This window comes from Sardina pilchardus, chromosome 17 (genome assembly GCF_963854185.1).
Source record: "Sardina pilchardus chromosome 17, fSarPil1.1, whole genome shotgun sequence".
NCBI lineage: Eukaryota > Metazoa > Chordata > Actinopteri > Clupeiformes > Clupeidae > Sardina > Sardina pilchardus.
In genome coordinates, this window is record NC_085010.1 from 1,693,899 (window position 1) to 1,713,788 (window position 19,890).

The following is a 19,890-nucleotide window of genomic DNA, read 5'->3' on the forward strand; positions in this document are numbered from 1 at the left end:
TCACCAGCTAACATGATAATCCATTTAAAGCTACTGTGTAGTTTTTTTTGGTTGATTCTTAGCAAAAACACATGCTTTCTTCCAAAAATGTGCTCATTCATGTGTAATTTCTTCCACCAACAAATCAGTATTATTGTTAGCATATAATCTGCCATTTAGAATACGTAGGAGCAATTCGTCTATATGGCGACAGCCATGTTTCGGCCTCCATCTTTAGAATATATTAGCCAAGGAGGGACGGTGCTTGTCTAAAAAAAATAAAGATGGCCACCACCATTTTTCAAGATGGCTGCCATTTCTCTTAAATCCGCCATTGCTATTCAATGGTTATTATAAATCATTCATCAGTGATCCAAGCATAACATTTGATGTAAATACTCTCTAAAGGACATGATAATGGATGGAAAAACATGCTTGTCCCAAATTCAAGATGGCTGCCATTTTTTAAGGATGGCCACCGTTCCTGTACAATATTAATTATTTAAATTTTTCATATGGTGATGCAAGCATAAAATTAGGCAGAAATACTCATCAAGGAACACTTTTTGAGGAAAAAGGTATGTGCCACTCAAAAATTCAGGATGGCAACCATTTTCAAGATGGCCACCATTTCAAATAGTCTAATGTATAATAGTATAATGTCTGCTTTGTCTGCCTCGTCTCCTTTGACCTATCCGGCTTAGTTAAACTGGCCAGGGATATAAAATCCATGCCGGCATAGCTCTCAGGTTCATTAGAGTACACAAGCCTCTCCACCATGACAAGGTGCAGTCCACAGAGAGGAGGGACCACTGTTAGAAAAAGGACATGTCTTAAGACCTTTTTTGAAACAGTCAGTGGATTGTGATGCCCTCAAGGTGTCAGGAAGAGCATTCCACAGATGTCGGGCAGGAGCACAGAAGGCCCTATCTCCCATGGTCCTGAGTCTGGTTCTGGGTATATGGAGGAGGTGTGAGTGAGTGGAGCAGATGGAGCATGTTGTGTTTTGTGGGTTGATAATTTCTTTGAGGTGAGTTTTGGATGTAAGTCTCTGCAGACTCTTGCTACTGATCCTAATGAGAAGTATGTTACAGTTGTCCAGTCTGGAGGAGACAAAGGCATGAGACAGCTTTTCGGCATCTGAGAGAGAATGGGGTGGAGTTTGGAAATGTTACGGAGGTGGTAGAATGAGGTCTTGCAAAGGTGATTTATATGGGCTTCAAAGGTGAGTTGGGAGTCCATTTTTGTGTCATCAGCATAGCAGCAGAATGAAATTTTGTGACGACTGATGATTTGGCCAAGGGTGAATTAGAGGATGAAGAGAATGGGGCCAAGGGCTGAACCCTGGGGGACGCCACAGGTGACTGTGTGTGGATTTGATCTGGAGTGACCCAGGGAGATGTATTCTGTCCGGTTTGTGAGGTATGATTTGAACCAACTGAGAGCAGTGTCACTGAGTCCAGTGGTACGGTGGAGCCGGTTTAAAATGATGCCATGGTCAAAAGTAATTTACTTGTACTATTCTATAATAGCCTGATTACGAGAAGTAATACACAAGTCATGTATGACATTTTGTAGTGTCAGCTAGGACAATTATGGTGCAGCCTCCATATAGTAAATCGTGCTGTGAGTGGGGGGAGCTGAAGTCAGTTGCAATATACCAATTCACCCCTAGATGGGAGAATTTCCCCCAAGAAATCCAAAATGTAGCTTTTACAACAATATAACAATTATGCAAACAGGCTGTCAATTACTGGAGGTATTTTGTGGTTATGGTATTTATCAGACACTTTTGTCCAATATTGATATTGTGTTTTGTTTTTAAACTTTGAACAACTCGGATGAGTAATGTTGTTTCAAGTGCGGCAGGAGTGACTTAAAAATGCATTAAATCAGCATATCTCAAACTGACCAGGCACACAAGATTAATTCACTCAATATTCAAGGTGTGTGTGTGTGTGTGTGTGTGGGGGGGGGATCAGATCTAGATAGACTACATGGCAACACCATGTGGTGGTCATCATGTTGGCTGAAGACTACACCTATGAGACATTCACATTGGATATTTTCATTAAAGCAGTGTGCATCAACGTCAGTCATAAAACATTTAATTAACTTAATTGTAACCAGCAATTGAACCCAACAACTTAAATAACGGGACTTTGCTTCAGGTGAGAAAGCCTATGTGTGTGGTCCTGCCATGCCACTAGATTTCACGACTCGAGTGCGACGCGTGCTGATTGTAGTCTAGTTGAGGGTGGTTGGAAACTGATCCCTTACGCACAGGCACAAGCTAGCCATTACAGTCGAAAACTGGACATAAATAATTCTACTGGCAGACAACGCACTTCTCTTATTTGGAATTACGTACAAATCTCTCACTTAAGTGATGTAAACAAAGGAAGGAAGTTAGTTGGATAAAAGCAGCTTTGATTTCATTTGAGTCGACCAAACCGTGTTTATTCCGTTGAGAGCGGCAGCAGCGCAGACATCCTAGCTGTTTTTTTCTGACTCGCCGGTGGACAGCTGTTCTCTTTCTCTTCGTCTGATAATGGATACGGATAAAATGTTAAGCATCGTTCTTCTACTGCTTTCAGTTGTCAACGATGTTTCCACCGTGCAGTTTCCAACATCTGTAATGTAAGTAGCAAAAGTAAAACAAACATGTTCCTCATCTCAGTCAAACTCATCGAACCATTTGGCGTTTAGTCTACAGAAGACTACACTAGAAGTATAATTATATATGTTATCGACGAGTTTATTTCCTGGTAGGCCTACTGTTGAAGATATTAGGGCTGCATGAACTCAAGATCTTTGAAGTGCCACAAGTTGCGCCCTAATATGGTTCAAAGCTGATTCTCGCATCAATGGCTACTGAAACCTACAGTAACGTTGGTTAGTTTGATCGCCTTTGCGCGTTTGTTAAATGAACATTGCTTTCATCAAGGCTTGTATTTGCAAAGTATTTGAACGAGTTGTTCAATTTGTGCTCGCATGTTTATTTCTGCTCAACGAACGAGGCGGTTCCTTTTGGGCTGTGTCCAATGTAGGCTGTAACCAACAAATGTTGAGCGATCAATTGTTGCATGTACGCTAAGGTTAAATACAGACAATCTGTACTGTACCTTTGGTCTTTCTCCGTTTACGCAAAACAAAAGAAACAAACAAACAAACAAACTAAAATGTCTGACATTGCCCACCAAGGATACGTGATTCATGTCATTCCATTAGGCTACGCATGATCTTGGCCACGTTCGGGCCAAATCGGACGTATAGCAAATGCAGTCTTGCCGTCTACTTGTTTATAATGCATCATCTCGACATTAGGCACAACTGAAGGGCAGGTTAGACCATACGTTTCCTTTTAGTCCACATAACCATTTACATGTGTTATTCTTCCTTGGAAATGGGCGATGCTAGTAGCCTATTCAATTTATTCACATTCATCAGAAGTGATGCTGACAAGGGACATTTAGGGCCTAGCATATGAAACAACATTGTGCAGTTCCTGAGTTATGCTTGTCTAGTATAGGCTACTTTAAGCCGACAACTTGCAAGTTGAGATCGTCATTGTGAGCTTTTGTTTTTTTGCCCAGAATTGTTGTGAACGTCAATCACAGCACACACTCAGTTCTTGAGTTGAGACTAGTCCAGTCAGTTACCCTTAAGTCAGGAGCAGCATTTTTAGGTGATCACAGAGGGAGAAAGATGTTGTCAGAGGTCAAGAACAGCATACATTGGGTCCTGCGTCAAGTCATGCCAGACCACTAGTTTAAATCCCTACTGAAATTGTAGCTCATGTGGACAATCCTATTTCTTCTCTTTCTTCATTTTTTGCCTGCATACTATAAACCTCATATACCTACAGTCCACTGCCGCATCTACACATTAGTCACGTGTGTGTGTGTGTGTGTGTGTGTGTGTGTGTGTGTGTGTGTGTGTGTGTGTGTGTGTGTGTGTGTGTGTGTGTGTGTGTGTGTGTGTGTCAGAAAGTTTGCATTCACATTCCTAATCCTCAACCCCTCTTCTGTCACTTTCACACAGTCTCTGATTTCCTCTCTGGCTGAAACATGTCTTGTGGCATCAGTTCTTGCTGCGAGGCAGAGGATTAACATTATCTAATCTGAAATGCAAAGTCTGATGTTACAGATGCTATCCTGTGAGTTGTGGCAGATTGGAACAGAATGAAAAGGCACATCAGTGTGTTTATTGTTCTAAGATATTTTCACTGGCCCCTTTTGATCCTCGCTGTTATGATGCTATAGGACCTGTCACCTAAGACTCAGCGTCAGGCTCTCTCTCCCTCTCTCTCTCTCTTTGAGTGTGCATTTGAAAGAGAAGGCAATTGGTCAGTTTTGTATGCTTATTTCGAGTGTGCTTAATCAATCATGCACATGATTTTTTCCCTCTCATTTTCCTTCTCCAATACAGTGCAGTTCATCATGTCAGTAGGGGCATTGCTATATGGATTGACTTCAGTTCATCCATTCTGTCGGTTACTCAGCTTAGTGTGAAATCATATTCTTTGCTCATGTTATTTTTCCAGTTTGTAGGCTACTGCTGCTGTTTTGAGAAGCTAGCAGCTCAGTGTTTTATCCACAGCTGAATTTCACTGAAGCTTGTCAGAGTTCACCCAACATAGACTCTCCATTTTGACATGTAATTAAATTACATGCTTAAACGATTTAATTATGAAATATTCCTCTTCTTTTCACAGCCTATTTTATCCAATTAGTTCTAAGATAGGGTGAATACTGTAAATTGTAGAAACCAAAAGAGCGTGGTGCAGAATATTTGTACTGGCTGGAGAATCTGGAGTTCTGTGCTGTCTGAGGCCACTAATGTGTGCTGCCTCCTTGTCTGTCTGAAGTATGGGATTGTGGTATTTGTGTGTATGTCTGATAAAGGCCTCATGTATTAACACCTGACTATTTGGGAGACATAGCCACGGCGATTTATTTACAGAGGAATGTTCAGTCCTGCGTGAGAACTGGAGCTGCTGGCTATTTCTGCTCCACAACGAGCAGAGAGCACAAGGTCAGAGAAGAGGATGAACTTTCCTATCCCATCTCTTTCACACAAACATCCATCTCTTACACTATCAATCTGTCTTAGCTTCTTAGCCGTCCTTGCTTCTTAGCACTGTAGGGTTTGCTTTTAACTTTTCTACATTGATGCTAAAATAAGAGGCCTGTAACTTATTAACGACAATTACATAGGAAAAATGCAAAAAGTACAACTCGTGTAAACTTGAGTCTTTATATATTTTTCACTGCATGTCTTTTCCCGGGGCTGAGATGATATGCCTTTGTCCCCACACGATTCTTTGATGATACTTGGCAATTCAATTTGTGTGCCAATTCCCGTTTTGAGATTTAGATTCTATATTATGAGACACTTCTAAAAAACAATTGTTTTCTAAAAAGAATGCAATTAATCTCCGGATGGCTCGCTATTTTCTGCTTTCTGTCTATTTTTCCCGAAACAGATGTTGTCATTGTCTGCAGTATTGTAAAAACAGAACATATTAAGGTGAATCACAGGTCAAACTGGCCACACTAACTTTCAACAATTAGAATTGAGTCTCTGACTTGCCTGGAAGATCTAAGGGTCGCTTAAGCTTGGTTAGCGAATGGTTACTATAAGGCTAATTGGACCCTTTACCCATAAGGCCAATCCAGCTATTTATGAAACAAAGCACCAAGCTCCGTCATATAGGGATGGGCACTGGAACAAAGTTTTACGGCTGAGATGGTTAGCTGAGATGGGCAACTAAAAACGGTGAACTAAAACACAACATTTGAAGTGAGTTACTTGAAAATGAGTTACACAGCCGGTGTAAAGGCCAATCATGGTTCCCTTCAACAGGAATTCATTTCTAATTGGGAGTGAGTGATTTGGAGCTGAAGCAGTATGCAGTTGCAGTGAAGGGAATATAATTGGAAAAGAGAGAAGTGCAGGTAGAGCAGGAAGGAGATGTGTAAAGGAACAATATATCTGTGGAGACAGACATGCCCGAGGACACTGCTTATGTGCAAAGGAACTCCACTCACCTCTGTCACACACAAACCACACTCACACAGAGGGAGATGTGCACACATTCTGTTTTAATCATAATCTACCTTAACATGTGTATAGAGCTTACTTTGGTATTTGAAGTTTACAGTTAATTAGAGAAAAGAGCTGACTGCCATTCTAAAACTTAAATCAATTTTTTCTCCAATGTGTGGCATGGATAAAATGATTAAACAGCAATATGATGCAGATTTTGCAATATTATTAGAGATGTGTGTTTAATGAGTTTCCCAATGAATAGACAGGGTTTCAGCAGTTGCGTAATTCTGCCAGTTGAGCACTAAGGTCAGTTTTTTCCCCTTCTGAGTCACTCTGTCTCTCTTTTTAGTCTTTTATTACTTCATAAGCCAATTCATGTCATTGGCCTGATTTTGTTTTTCAATTTCCCCTACAGTTATTTTCCATTCTTGAATTGTGAAGTCACTCATTAGTTTGGAGTCAAGAATTAGTTTGAAATCATTTGGAGTCTGTGTTTTACTGCAGTGCTCTGTTCAGTCCACAGAGTAAAGGTGCATAGCATACCGGTAGTTCTTCAGCAAGCGTCTTGTTTAAGTGTTATTATGTTCTTGCCAGTAAAAGGTGCTATAGTAAGTCGTTTTGGCAGTTTTACATTACGTCTACATTATTTGTAATCCATTGAACACCATAAAACATGTTACAAAAAGGGAAAAATGTCTAGAAACATGATTATATATCACACCTTTGATGTTTTGCTTATCTCCTGTAGAAAAGCTACAGATGCTCACATTACAAGCAAACTTTCTATTGAAACTCTGGTGTGTTTTGTTTGGTTCTTGGTTGAAATATACAGTAATGCTTGTCTGCACAAAAGTATCTGCTAATACATTTAAACATACACAATAAACACAGACAAACACTACTTCCAGCAAAATCTCTGAATGCGCCTTTAAATGTGTTAAAGGAGAGGCTTCATTGAATATGACTCCTTAACATCTTTGTGAGAGGAGGTGGAACAGAAATGTTGCTGACAACAGGTCGCGGGCCACTGAAATCTCTAGGCAGCTGTTCCCCATTGCTAAATATATGGCTGCCCTGGGTTCCCTGATCACATTACACTGTGTTTTTAAATAAGAAAACAGCTCCGGGGTCCAGTTTCCGACACCATCAATAAAAGCTCATTGATGATGACACTCTAGCAAACAATATGTCCTTTAAAAGCCGTGTTCATTTGCTTTATGCTCTCTCTCATGCATTGATAATGAAGTCTTCATGGTTCAGTAACTTTTAGGTAAGGGATGGAACCTGAAGTGAGTGTGCTGATAGTCACAGTAATGCATGTTGGGTGTATAAGTTACACATGCAGTGGTGTTTAACTGTCATAAAGTAGGCTCATGTGAACAAATGAATACAGGTTGACTTACAGATGTCATACAACACTAACACATTTGTCAGAGGTCATATAACATGTCCTTGATGCTCTGGTGGTTATTATTAGAAATAGATTGATGTGAAGCAGCACATGAGGTGACATTTACTGTACTCTCTGCCATTGTGTTCTGACTGCAATCTGCATTTTCAGAGTGGAATTTTACATTTGAAATAAAATAAAATAAGTAAGGATAATGCCCTCCATAAGTGGATCAAAAAGACGTATAAAAATATAGTTTCAAAGATGTATAAAAAGAAGATAGTTTCAAATACACTTAAAGTGCACTCAAATGGACTTTTCCACTGTGTTGACAATGCAGCTTGTGAAGAATGCTTCACAGAAGTTGCCTTTGGTACCATCCATTGTGGTGCTGGTACCATGGTCCAACATTTCCGTTGTACGTCATCATCATGAACTTTTATGTATTGCTCTAAAAAGTACTGTATGTATATTCACAGTATCTCTTAAGATTGAACTTTAGTATGGGGAGTCTGCGCTTTAGAGAGGCGTGATCAATTGGCATCTTTCAAATGTCTCTGTAAGCTTGGATAGTCCTTCAACGAATTAGACCAATGATCCGGTGCGTCTTTTGGATTAGGTAGTTTGTAATTGGACCCAAAGGTTGTGGACAGGAAGCAGGGGAGAAAGATGTGCAGGTTTCCAGCCTGAGCTGCCGTGCGAAATCCGAATTCGCCGGCAGGTTGGATTTTTTGCTCAGAGAAGTTTTGTGCCCCAAGGCACACTCACCCGAGACATTTTCCTTCTTGCTCAACCAGTAAGCAGTTCTAATAGCGTATTTATGCGTTTCCTGTATTTTTTTTTCCGAACTGATCTTATGAACACACTTTTTTTGGGTCGTGACTTTTTAAGGATGGGTCCTCCGAGTTTACGAGCGGCATGAAGGCAGTAAAAATGGCTGCCTGTCGGTCATGTGAGATGTGACCACTATTTTTCATTTTCATTAGTTAGTATTGGGTTGTCCAGTTTTAAAGAGGTATTTACAGGGATATCTACTTTTATTTCAACAATGTGAATTAGTCTATGGACCAACAATCACCATCGTCTTGCTTTCCCCCCTGTTCTGTGATTGGCCCCCTATCTCAGGCAAAAATTAGGGTGGTAGTTTCCAGACTGCCTTAGCAGCATGAATGAAATTGCGTGCAAGGCAGCATGCACCTAACCTGACTTTCGCCAGATCCTGTAGTTCGCTGTCTGCTTCACACAAGGATCTGGGACTTCTCGATAGGAGATGTATTTATGAAGGCGGGTCCTTGTAAAACATCCTCGCATGTGATTTGATAAACCACTTGCCTGTTATCTTGAATGACGTGCTAGGCTTCTTCAAGCTCTTGCCAAACCCGGTCGGAAGAAGAGTAAAAACATCCTTGCCACCAATAAATGTCTTCAAAACTATTCTCTGTTAATCTTTTAAAGAATGAATACTCGATAGATTCGACAAAACGGTTGAAATAGCAGAATCAATGTCAGCACAAGACTCCTCGCTGCGTGCCGCCATTGTTTTTTGAATCAAACCAGAGAATGTCTAATAAGGGGAGAAGGACCACTAGCGAAATACTTCCGCATGGTACTGCAACTAGAGGGCGATCGCGAGCAAGTGATGAATGAATGGGTAGCAATGGAGCTGAACCCCCCAGTACCACATTTGTCGTTATATAATTGTTTCTCCTGAAATTGCATTAATGCATGCGATGCAGGATAACTTGACTTGACAATCAGCTGACCAATACAATTTTCAATATGTGTTGTTATTCCTAAAAACCCTTTCAAAGTTTTCATGTCACGTGACACAAGCGAACCACTTTACGGCCATAGACCTAAAAGAAGGTTCAGCTTCACGACGGTCGTAATCGGTCGCGATTGTCGCGAGCATCCATGAGCTAAATGCTAGCATGTTACAGGGAAAAACGGCCCATCCTATGAAAAGTAGAAAGGACATGAGTGACTTTTTATTTCATTTCCAGTGGAAAACCTATACTCAGGTAGCTACTACGACAATGTACATTAAGAAATGAAGTTGTCAACTGTGAAAAAAACGAGTTCTAGCCGCTTAGCCCCATAGACCACAATTCATTTATCACTTGCTCGGCAACGCCCCTAGCGGAATTTCAACAGATTGCAGGAACAATCCGGTACAATGGAGTTAATAGGAAGTGGACCGGCTCTCCCTGAAGGGGCTCTGATCAAACACTCGCTTCGGCGCTCCTGATTGGTTGCTCATTTTTTGATCACTGGAACGAGTTTGGATTGCCCTCGCGTCCAGACCCTTGTGTGGAGCTCAGCCTCTGGTGGAGCATGGCGGAACTACAAGGGTCTGGCGAGAGTCAGGCTAGCATGCACCCAGGGGAATCCTTAGAATACTCTTCACATCAGAGTAGAAACTTTCTGATTGACAGAACCATCAACCAGCAACATACATTCAGTATCTTCGTTTGTTTTGGGATATGGAAACTGTTATCATGCCTCATTTTTATGTGAACAGTATTTATTGATAATGGTTCTCTATATATTTTGTACAGTGTACAGGAATGGGTGGAGCAGATGCAGAAGGACTTGGTGTCTTTGATTGATGCTGAAAGTGGAGTTCAAAGTCTTATTAAGGTAAAGAGTCATCCAAACATCAGGACTTTTTTCCCTTCTGTTATAAGATCTACAGTAATTTTGTACAAATCAGTTATTTGGAATAGATGTCAATTGCATGACGGCTATATTGTTATAGGGTAACTGAAGCAAATGTTTGTCATGTAATGCTTGTTGAAGGAAAATGTATGTCACTTCATTGTGGCCCTTGACTCAATACAGCCCTCAGAAGTGCATAGCTGTGTAAAGTAAAGGGGGGTAATATGTATGTTTTTTGTTTGTTTGTTTGTTTGTCTGTTTCAACTATCTTTATGACGAGTAAATGACAGTATTTAAGTTTTTAAACTTACACAGATGGGAGAAAGACCCAATATGAATATAACAAAAACAAAACAGCCAAAATGACCAATTTCCAAATTTATCTAAAGGTCTATTTACTAAAGAAAAATGCTTTGACTGACTGAAAAAGGTAATTGTGAATCATATGGGATTCAATGAAGCTTCAATACATCATGCTTTTGATGACCAACACTACATGCTTAGAGAATATAAAACAGAATTACTTTGATTGATTAAACTTGATTTCCAGTCTGGCTATACACATCGTACCATGTATGAATATGATATATGAGCAGAATCTTTAATGTTTTGTAGTTACAATGTTTATGGTCCATCAAGACAGTTATACTGTACATTTGTAAATTATGTCCATGGCTACTCTGCATGAATTAAATGACATATCTGTCCCTTTCATATTACACAGATCTTTCAGAACTACAATAAACATTACGTGGTGGAGCATAATAATGCTAAGCAGCTGGTTGTCAGTGCTGCTAGCAACATTGAGAAGCTCCTTCTCAATCGCTCCAGAGCTTTAAAGGTAAATCATCTATACATACTCTACTTAAGATAAGAACAGCCATACACTACTAATAATGATCATTGATGAATTGCCATGGCGACTGATGAAATTACAAGCATGCATGCATGTAATAAATAAATGTTGACTGTGTTTGCTATTTCTGTAAATTAAAAACATAGTGGTCAATGTCAAATCTCAAACAGTTCCTACCAATAGCCTGAATTGCAGACCAGTGTTGACAACAAACTCTCACCAGAAGTACTGTAGCAATTAGCTCTCTGAATGGTTGCATGATGGCATCGTGTATGACATTATTGAGTTTACTTACTACAACGATACAAGGATACATGGAGGTTTATTTGTCACATATGCTACATAGAAATACTAATGTAAAACATTTAGTGAAATTTCATTTGGTGTTCTGCTTTTTCTGTGAGAGATTTCAGATCATGTACAGTAGAAGAAAAATATGGAATCACTTAATCCTGAGGGGAAAAAATATGGAATCACAAACCTGAAACATCATAATTAGTACTTGTTGCATCTCTTCTGTCTTTTATGACCGCTTGAATTCTCTGAGGCATAGACTTTACTAATGACGAACAGTATTCTTTATCTATTCGGTTCAATGTGATTGAGATCACGACTGTATGCTGGCCGCGTCATTGAATTGATATGTCTTTCCTGAAGGAAGGTTTTAATGTTCTTTGCTCTATGGCAAAGCATTGTTTCCACTGATGGTGGAAACTGAAGAAAATGACTCAATCCTGCAAAGCTGATTTGTTAACTGATATTCAACAAAGTTGGAATCTGATTGATCAAGAATATCTACCGTATGTTAGTGAAGTATATGCCTCAGAGAAATCAAGCTGTCACTAATAATGATGTTTTGGGTTTGTGATTCCATCATTTCTTCCATGAGATTGAGTGATTCCATATTGTTTCCTCTACATGATCTGAAACATAAATTACCTTAAATTACTGCATTAAAAAAATAAATAAATACAATTATTTTTTAAAAAGTTGAGCAGTGTGTCACGAGCTAGAATGTTCATATGTTAGAAATATTTTAGATAGGCTATGTTAACTATTTTTAGGCACTACTCAACTCCATGTCCATAGTGAAAATGCAGACCCAACAATGATCTAACAATAGGGACCAATTTGAAAAATTATTGAAGTTTCTTAACTCCTTAAAGCGGAGTAAGGAGGCTGTGTGTTATACTCTACCTAGCTTGTCTTGCAACAGGCCACATTCTTGACTTTGTAAACCAATAGGCTGTGTTCTACAGTGGGATAGTGCCCCTGTATGCAGCTGTAAGGGTGCAGCACACATTCTTGGCCTTGTAAACCAATAAGCTGTAACGGTACAGCACACACCACATTGTTGTGTTTACACTACAGTGTTGTTGTCACCTTCTATTTCTGTCCATTTCAGAACCTTATTTGGTGATTCACATGGGAATAGGGTTTATCAAGGAACTACTTACACTGTGCAAGTATTGTAACATTAATGCTGCTTTTTGCAGTTAAACTGTGTTACAAATGTTGGTGTACATGACTTGGACATGACTTTCTAATTTGCCATCTTCCCTCTTTTCTATTGCCTTACCAACAATACAATCCCTGGTGAGATTTGTCAAGACCATGTTAGAGAAAAGGAGGATGGATGAATCACTCAGTGCACATTCTTAGACAGCTAAAAAGATCATATCCATGTTTCCCAGAGTAGGCCTGGAGTGACCCTCTAATGACATGTGGACAGACTATTTTTAACTGACCCCTCCCCTCTCCTCTTGCTCTCTCATCTCTTATTCTTATTTTTCTCTTGTTCTTTTTCACTCACTTAAGAGTTGGCCTTCTTTGTGCTGTAGAACATGAGGATAGATTTATGGAGGATAAACAACGTTACATATTTCCCATATCTCCTTTCTGTTTATGTCCATACAGCTTCCTATGAAAAAAGGCATGCCAGTGTTCACAGGCTCAGTGTTTTAGGAGAAATGTGAATGTCGACCATTGACTGATGAAATGTAGATGGCAAAGAGTTTGTTCTTAGTCTATTTTTAATCCTGGGCCCTATATTTTCCTATAACATAAACAACATGTAAATAAAATCGAAATGCAAAATTGATATTCACATGCAGATGTTATGTTCAATGCGCAAAGAACCCTATGAATCATCATTCAAAGCATTATGTATTATTAAAAATCCGTCTTTGTTTTCTGCATACGAAAATATGAGTTTTGTAGTGATGTGTAAGGTTTATTTTTGCATGCGCATGAGTTTCCACACTTGCTATTCTGAGCATATACATTTATACAAAATAACAACTGTAGCAAAAATGCAGTGTGCTCTCTGAGTATCCCCAGTGCACCCACCACCAATATTAAAAGTGAAGGAAGGGTGTAAGTTAGCCTGACGACGTCATACTGACTGATGTCTGAAAAGTAGGGTGACCAGACGTCCCCTAGACGTCCCCCAGACATGAACCACTATTGAAGTGTGGTCTTATTATAGCCCGATCATCAGTGCTTGAAGTGGGCCGGAACGCAGCGGAACGCAGTTCCGGAACTTCTGTATTTTCGTCTTTTGGGTTCCGCCACTTTTTTCTGCGTTCCGGTACTTACTGAACTGATCCGACGCAGCGACAGTGGCTCACTAATAGACAATATCACAAGACCGATAAAAGACTACATTACCCACGAGCCACGACAGTGCCCTATCACAGTGTTTCTCAATCTATGGGTCACGGACCGGTACTGGCCGCAAGAAGATTATCCTACCATCGGGCCGCCGGCCGAACCTCTCTGAGACGCACCATGCGGCCGCGGCCGAACCCATTCTTCTCGGTCATATTGCTGCGCGAGATTGTCGCACAGAATTAACAGGCATATCATATGAAACTGCAGAACCTGACCTTTCCAACGGCACTAGCCGCTAGTTTCTATGACGAACGGTTCCCGAGATAATTAGCGTTGAAAATTACAGTTACATACAAAAATTAATGTCACATTCAGTTTTGCGTCATACTCATTCTTCTCTGTGAAATAGCTCACGATTTCGTAACTGCCCTATGGCAAACTACATGTCAAAATAAACAGGAGATCCTACTGATTCCAATGGAGTATAGAATGTCTCTGTATATCCTTTTTTTGAAATCACATCAAATTTCTGCATTTTTTCATACCTCCCCATTTCCCCCACTTCAAAAGAATTTATTTTTCAAATCAGAAGTTGTATTCAAACACCTGTTTGTCATAGCGATGGCAGATGCTTGATATGCCATTTCAGGACCCAAAATAGTAAAAGAAAGAACACTTACAGTCACACTTTTGACTTTTGACCTTGAAACTCTGTTCTTGGCCAGATGTTAATATTGTTAATTAAATCAACGTAACAGCAGTTTTCTTCAACTGGGACTTTAGCCCCAGTCTATTGTTAGGCCTAGGCTACAAGTAGGCTATCACACTGGTGTGGTTCATGTTGTTTTACAGTAGGCCTAATGTTTTTTCAGTATTCCATTTGTGAATTAGAAAAAGTAGTCTAGGCCTATAGGTTATTGCTTGAAAGCGTTTTTGAACCAACACATCCTAAAGAATTTTTTTCACCGCACAAATGTCGGAAAATTAGAGTTCCTGCACTTATTTTTTCCCACTTCAAGCACTGCCGATCATTAACTAAACCCATGTAGAAAGACTATAGCATAAAGCGTCCAGTGTATGATTTTGATAACGTGTGTGTGTGTGTTGTAACAGTCTGCATAATCTTTGCAGCCAACGTTACAGTTGCAATGTAATACTGTATCTGCCTCGTTTTAACGGTTAGGCTACACTACGACAATGCTGAAGGAAAAGTTATCAATATGCTGTGAGTTTTAATTGTTTTCAGATAGATAGATAGATAGATAGATAGATAGATAGATACTTTATTGATCCCCAAGGGGAAATTCAAGGTCTCAGCAGCTCAAGACACCACACACAACATACACTACAATGTAAACAGGAAAATACAAAGCAAATCAACAATCAACAAATCAGCAATCAGCATGACTAAAGGAGCAGTAAAGTACTAGAAATAAAAATGTGCATGAATGTACTGAAGATTGCTACTGTGATCCAGTATGAGGTATGAGGTGTGTGTCAAGTTGGTAGTGCAAATAAGTCCAACAGTGCAACAGTGCAAGATTAAATTCTAGTGACCTGCAATAAATATGTACAGTACAAAAATGTAAACATAGTAATATAACCGTACTATTATAAATATATGGACAATTAAGATAAACATAACATAGTAATATCGAATTATAGCAGCAGTGCAGGGATATATATGGGTGCAGACATTAGTCATTGGTCAAATATATGGACAAAATAAGAGAGGTTAGACATGTAAGCCATGCCATGTAAGTGTATAAAGCCCGGCGCCCACCAGAAGCGGTGCTCAGCGGTGTTCGGCGGTCTGGGCTTGACGCGCAGGATTTTAGAATAGTTCGGGTGCTGCGCGGCAGACGTTTCCAGTGGGCTTTGCTCCATTGAAAACAATGGAGTTCTAATTTTTTTATTGTCGCGGCGCGCCGCGTATGTGTCCGGTGGGCGATGGCCTTAAGAGGGTATAAGAGAGTGTATATTCATGCGAGTCTGGATAATGAGTGAAGAATGTTAAGGAGACTTAAGGAGTTTTAATACATTTTCTTGGGAGTGACATCCCCGAACATACGATGGCGTATTGCTGTTACACTAAAAAAAAAGGCTCAGTAACAAGTAGCCTAATTACGTGAAAGTTTCTTGTTATAACAAGATCTTTTTCAAGTTTTAACAAAAGTTTCATGTTGTTACATGAATTTATCACGTTATTTCGTGATAACGATATTTTCATATTATAACATGAAAATATCATGTTATTTCAAGATATGATATTTTCACGTTTTTACAAGATATTATTAAATGAAATTATCACGTTATTTTAAGATGACGGAACTAAACGAAACCAGGCCAGTTGTTGGTCAGAAAAATAAGTTGAAATGAACATTTGTATGAGGTATACAGACAGCATGCAATGTTATCCTGTGTTTTTTACAGTCTATGGTTGTGATAAAAGCCCTTTCCTTTGTGATAGATTTCTCATCTCACTAGATATTCAAAAATGCACTCTCTTTCATTCCAGAATCTGGCTACAGCAGCAGAGGAGTTGCAGTTGAAGCACCAGTGGCAAGATGACTTTGAGGTATGTAAGGGCCATATGTTGAAAAACTGCCATAATTCTCCAATATAAATGTTATTTTGTTGACCTTCGCTGTACCTTGGAAGACAGTATCTAACAATTCTTGTTTACACAGGAATGCTTCATTATGCAGCATTCCTTCAGCAGAAAGTCATCTCTGTTATATTGTCACTCTGCAGGTGACAGAAGTGGTGTCAACCAGTGAAGAATACCCATGTCCTTAGGGTGACCATATGTCAGAGACAGAGCCTCTCTATCATCCACTCTGACATATCCTACAAACAATTATAGGAGACAATGATAGCATAAAAAATAATGAACATCCAGTGCCACTTGAGTGGCTGCTGTAGCAATGCACAAATAAAAGTTTTCATAAAATGATACTGTTATCCGCTCACCCTGAAGAAATGAAAACATTAACTGACAGGCCCTCTTCACTCCAAGTGAAAACCTTGTGAACATTTTGACACAGAAAACAAGTTTGCCTTGTACATTGTGATACACACACACATTTTCAGATATGTGTCTTAAAATGATTAGTAATTTCCTGAATAACAACTGGATTCTCCTGCTCTTGTTTCTGCTTTTAGGAGGGAGATGTGTCATATTATAATGCCAAAGATGGTGTAAGTCCCTTTCCTTTCTGTTTGTTGTAATTGGGTCATCAGATATGTGTTCTCATCCAACTCTTCAACATTTACAGTAATGTGATTGAGACATGACGACTATTAACAACGACTTAAACAAATGCAGTTGCCCTCAATAAAATATGACCTCCAAATGTGCATTTGTGTGCATGCACTTGTGCAGTGTCTATCTAAATAATTGTGTTTTCCACAGAATGAAACAGATGATGAGGAATATCCCGATAATAGAGTGAGACCAGAATTTACAGATGACCCAGCCTTTAAACGTTTGGTGTCCTTCAATGAAACAGCTGTCCATATACCCACAGACATCTATGAGGGCTGTAAGTAAATATGCTTAAATTGTATAATAATTTGTTTAAAATAATAAAATAGAGTCATATATTATAATACTATTATGAACACATGAGGACATGCTGTGTGTCTGCCTTTTCTCTCCATGACAAATCCTGGAGACACTCACACACACACACACACACACACACACACACACTCACACACACACACACACACAAAAACATCAACATATTATTATACTGTATTTTGTGGGGAAAACCTATGACTTTTTGTGATATATACTCGCACTGGAGGTAATCTGTCTGTTGATGGCTGAAGGCTGGACGATGCCCGGAACTAAATTTAGAGCCAGCTCTAGCCACAGGGTGTGGAGCTTGTAGTCTCACCTCAGACACCAGCTGCTTCACACCCTCTCACCACCCTCTGGTCCTCCCATCCGCAGGACTAGATCATATGCTGTGAATGATAATGGATGCCATCATGACTCCAGACTACCATGGACAGTAATCAGCAGCCCCCCCCCGCCCCCCCACCATGTTTGTTCTCACCTCGCCTTGAACTCTGTGTCTAAATATAAGGCATGTCAATATGTCATCTCATGCCATCAATATACATGTCACACTGACCAGAGGCGTAGATACCAAATCTGTGTGATTATGTTCAATTGTGAGGTCTGATGTGTGATTTTCCTTATCAAGGTCGCAAGAAATGGAAGTAATGCTCGATAACCAACTAGCCTTCTCCAATCATGTCATATGTTATCCCAACCCTGGTACAGGCCATAGTCATCTCACAACTTGCCTATTGTAACAGCCTACAGTGAAGTTTAGTCGTCAACTAAACCAAAAGAGCACATGTTGCCCCGCTACTCACCCAGCTGCACTGGCTACCTTTAGCCACCAGCATCAAATTCAAATCACTTACACTTGCCTACAAAGTAGTCTCCGGTTCTGCTCCCACTCACTTTATATACAGGCATACCGTATGTTACGTTCCGACTGTTGCACTCCTCAGAGGACTGAACTATGTCTGACTATGCCACCTGTACCCTCAGAGCAATCCAAACTGCCATCTGTTTTTCCCCATTGGTGGAACGCACTACCGGTTCCTACCAGCGCATGAGTGTTCCTCTCTACTGTCAAAAGCTCCTGCTGACCCAGCTCTTCAGAGAGTATCTCCTCTCATAGAACTACCTACAACTAGCCTTGCTAGAACTGACACTTGACTGTATGCAGGGTTTCCCCCAGAAAATTTGTTAGTTAAGGTGGTGTCTGTCCAGGGGAAGGGGGCGTCGCCGTAGCGTCCCCGCCGCATCGCCGCCACTGCCCTACGATGGGGGGGGGGGGGGGGGGGGGGTCAAGACCGTTGGTTTAACTGCAGCCGAGACCGAGTGACAATGACCGAGCCTTTTAGGAAGCAAGTCTGAGTCGAGACCGAGTCTTAAAGGAGTCAAGGCCGCATCAAGACCAACCAAAGAAAGGGGTTTTCATAATTTACATCACCAAGGATCATATAACAGTTAAATTCCCGGTACTTTGGGGTTAACTGTAACCATTTTTGAGGCCGTTTAAAACGTGCATCAAATCACACAATTTGGTCGTTTTGGGTGTCGTAGCGTGTAATAAAGGTCGTCAACAATCAAATTGACTACTTTTAAAATTAATTTGAAGAGTTTAAGAGGAGAGTTTTTGGTTTTCTTCTAGCTTGGGTATAAGCAGGAGGATAGAATTTAGCAATTGCTGCCAACATAGGCTAGCTAGCCTACTGTCAAAACATCCTTGTGTGCGGATGACGGTCTGATTCAAGCAGGAGGGTAGAATTTGGCGAATTTGGCGGCAGCTGCTGCCAAAATACTGTGGGGGAAAAACATCCTTGCGGTTTTGACACCACATAATAAACTCAACAAGGTAGCCCAGGTGCTGGCGAGCCGTACCTCTGCGGACCTGGTTTCTCCACACTATACTTTTGCCCCGGCCGCAATCGCTGCCAATCCTTCTTCTCCTCCTCTTCAGATGAAGAAATCAAAAAGAACGAGTCGATTTGACAATTACAACTTTTCTTACAATCCCTCCAACAGGCCACCGCCAACAAGACAGGCTCAGCAGCCTCATACTGTAGCCTACTGTGTTGCTACGGGACCCGACGTCAGCGGATAGGCTACTATGAGCGCGATTGGCAAGACAACTAGAAATTCTTCTTTTAAACTCTTAAAACGAATGAAAAAAAGTAGTCAGTTTGATCGTCGACAACCTTTATTACAACCCACGACACCCAAAACGACCACATTGTGTGATTTGGTGCGTTTTCAACAGCCTCAGAAAATGGTTACAGTTAACCCCAAAGTACCAAATTCCCAAAGGGTAGAGAGGGGATTGTTGGCTACAGGAGCAGTCTAGCACACACTTGTCTAAATAACTTCTTTTCTGATTTACTTGAAGACAAGGAGGTCAGCTGAAGTAAAAATCTAGTAGGCTGTCAGCATTTCATTAATGTTGAATTTTGACACTAATTACAGCAATATACCTGGATTTCACATTCATTGTATCAGATTTAATTGTATCAGCAACCAATTAAACATCATTAACACAATTTAGACAATATTATACCTTAAAAGTGTAAGTTTACAACTCCAATACAGGGCCTTTTGTATCTTTCAAAACCTTTGCATTGCTCAGCATAGCACCATAGGATATATTTTAAAGCCAGTCAATATTATAATATTCTATTAAAACCAAGAATATTTGTAATGGTGGATATTTTAGAATATAGGCTACCATGAAATAAAGATGAAACTGTATGAAAATGTAACATTGCGACTGTA

At 40.1% G+C, this 19,890-nt stretch overlaps 1 protein-coding gene across 1 annotated transcript in view; it reads left to right on the forward strand.

Annotated features, from left to right (window-relative positions):
* The first annotated feature begins 2,397 nt into the window (after nucleotides 1–2,397).
* Nucleotides 2,398–19,890, forward strand: part of cacna2d1a (calcium channel, voltage-dependent, alpha 2/delta subunit 1a) — a 50,954-nt gene continuing 33,461 nt past the window's right edge. The window contains exons 1-6 of the mRNA XM_062518426.1: nucleotides 2,398–2,619; nucleotides 9,982–10,063; nucleotides 10,806–10,922; nucleotides 16,069–16,128; nucleotides 16,716–16,759; nucleotides 16,968–17,095. Coding sequence (XP_062374410.1) covers nucleotides 2,531–2,619; nucleotides 9,982–10,063; nucleotides 10,806–10,922; nucleotides 16,069–16,128; nucleotides 16,716–16,759; nucleotides 16,968–17,095 — 520 coding nt within the window. The 5' untranslated portion in view covers nucleotides 2,398–2,530. The remainder of the gene's footprint in view (nucleotides 2,620–9,981; nucleotides 10,064–10,805; nucleotides 10,923–16,068; nucleotides 16,129–16,715; nucleotides 16,760–16,967; nucleotides 17,096–19,890) is intronic.